Raw genomic sequence first — 2,154 nt, 5'->3', positions numbered from 1 at the left:
TGGACAGGGTGATTGATCTATCAAATCAAATGCAAAAGAAAAAGTGGTGCATGGACCTAGAGTAATCAGGTAGGACTCATCTACATTGCATTGCACAGTATTTTATTCTTTTAATAAGTAAATGTCAGGAGTGTACCCAAAAAAATGCAACTATTCACTCTAAATACTTATCAAATGTAAAAGATACTGTAATATAGCCTTAAAACACAGTTCGCTGCACTGTATTTACCACCTCTTCACAGTTCCATTAGTTTACCTTTCACAGCTAGAATATAAGACATTCCCACGTCGACTGGCCACAGGTCTGCCAACCAGAGCGAGACAGTCAGTGCAGTGGACTGATTTGTTCAAATGTCTGAATGCGCCATAAGATGCAGGCTCGCTGCCCCTCATGTAAAATCAGTGCCAGCAGTGTAACCAATATAAACATTATGACAAGTTTCAGGAATAGAGATCATCTAGATACTCCTCCCCATTTTTAAAAAGACTATAAAAGAATGCGCACACACGGGAGGATGATTGATAAAGCTAAGTAAGCAAAAAAAAACAAAACAAAACCACAAAACCTTGTTAATTTGGGAAGGTTTTCAGAAAAGGGGTGTGACCTAACAGGGCATCACACTTAGTTGCTTTAAATGTAAGCCATAAGCTAATAAATGTTACAGCTCATTCACATGTAATTTTTCTCGTACAAATGCGAGCAATGTTTTTCACGAGTAGTATTTGTACATATGAAAGTCTAAGGGGCTGTTCACAAGACCAATTGTCTTCTCAGTGCTGAATTGCAGAGACCTGTCCAAAATTGATCGAAGTGTCAGATCAAAATCTGCAAGTCAATGGGTCCATGGAGAAAAAAAAAAATATTATTTCAGCAGGGTGCTGTGTGTTTTTTCACAGACTGAATTTGGGGAGTAAATGGATGGGGAAAGTTTCTCCCATCAGAGAAAAACTGATGCAACTCTGGTAAATCTGGAGAATTTTTAAAATGGTTTACAAGACGTCATTCTGCTTTTTTTCACGTATGAGGAAAGACTGATTTTTATCCGTGACATCAAACAGCATGCACTACGTTGATAATCTGGCACATTTTATGGCTGTTTCAGACAGTGTAAATGTAGATGAGAGACAGTATTGCAAAATCACCCTGGTTGCAGAAATCTCCATTCCTGACAGTTTCTGGAGCTTGTGCTTACATTTCTGCAAGTCCCATTTTGATGAAAGGGACACAGCACATTAAGCAACAACTCTGCACTGTGCTAATTTACCCTAATAAGGGTCAAAGTCTTTGAGGATCCTGGAGCTTGTATGCCTAAAATCTATCAAGTCAAATTTAAACCTTGTAAATCAGAATTATCTTTTCAGAATGCTACACGCTATAGTTTGCTATAGGTAAAGAGCAGGCAATTTCTGTACCACTCTGGGCAGGCAACGTTTACTGTAGAACACGAAGACTTTCTACTATTGTTTGCACAGTAAATCCACACATGTTCAGTATTCTTTATTTGGAAAGATTAAAGGTTTAAGTGAAACATCTTGAATAGCACAATTATCATACACATTCTTTACAATCTCACAAAGCAATATACAAGCAAATTACATTTTTTTACTTACATTTTTTTAACAAACTGAAAAGCTTGAAAAACATGGACATTACAGCATGGAGAGAAACAATTCACTAACCAAACTTTTAAAGTATATACAAAATATCAAGAAAAAAAAAAGTTAAGGAAAGAATGAGTAGGGGCTGTAGTAGATGTAGTCTTATCTCCTGCCTTTGTTATCTTCTTTTACTTTCCAGATAATCAACTCCATACATGCAGTAGCATCTTCAGTTGAATCATGACCACCAACTAGATAAGAAATAAAATGAAAACTGTTTAAAGAAAACCTGTTGGCTTATTCATGCAGCCCAAACTACAAGAGGCATAAATATGCTTTACACTAGAATTCTGCAACCTTTCATAAAAAGGTTACTTTAAAATAAAGGCCAGAGACAAGGAATGTCCATTCTTTCCTTATGTGCGTGTATAGCGAGACTAGTACTGTGAATTAAGGTGAGATACGAGGCAGGGAGTAGCTGGCAGGGGACAAGGTAGAAGAACAGCGCTGACCTACATTCACAGGTCTCTCTATATTGGTATGTAAAGGTAAACA

The 2,154-nt window shown here is 37.1% G+C and overlaps 1 protein-coding gene across 1 annotated transcript in view; it reads right to left on the bottom strand.

Moving 5' to 3' along the window:
* Positions 1–242: 242 nt before the first annotated feature.
* The window catches only part of LOC143763352 (RNA exonuclease 1 homolog), a 210,104-nt gene continuing 208,192 nt past the window's right edge, over positions 243–2,154 (bottom strand). The window contains exon 16 of the mRNA XM_077249273.1: positions 243–1,850. Within this exon, the coding sequence (XP_077105388.1) occupies positions 1,762–1,850 (89 nt within the window). The 3' untranslated portion in view covers positions 243–1,761. The remainder of the gene's footprint in view (positions 1,851–2,154) is intronic.

Source organism: Ranitomeya variabilis, chromosome 1 (genome assembly GCF_051348905.1).
Source record: "Ranitomeya variabilis isolate aRanVar5 chromosome 1, aRanVar5.hap1, whole genome shotgun sequence".
Classification (NCBI taxonomy): Eukaryota; Metazoa; Chordata; class Amphibia; order Anura; family Dendrobatidae; genus Ranitomeya; species Ranitomeya variabilis.
This window is presented reverse-complemented; position numbering and strand designations above follow the sequence as displayed.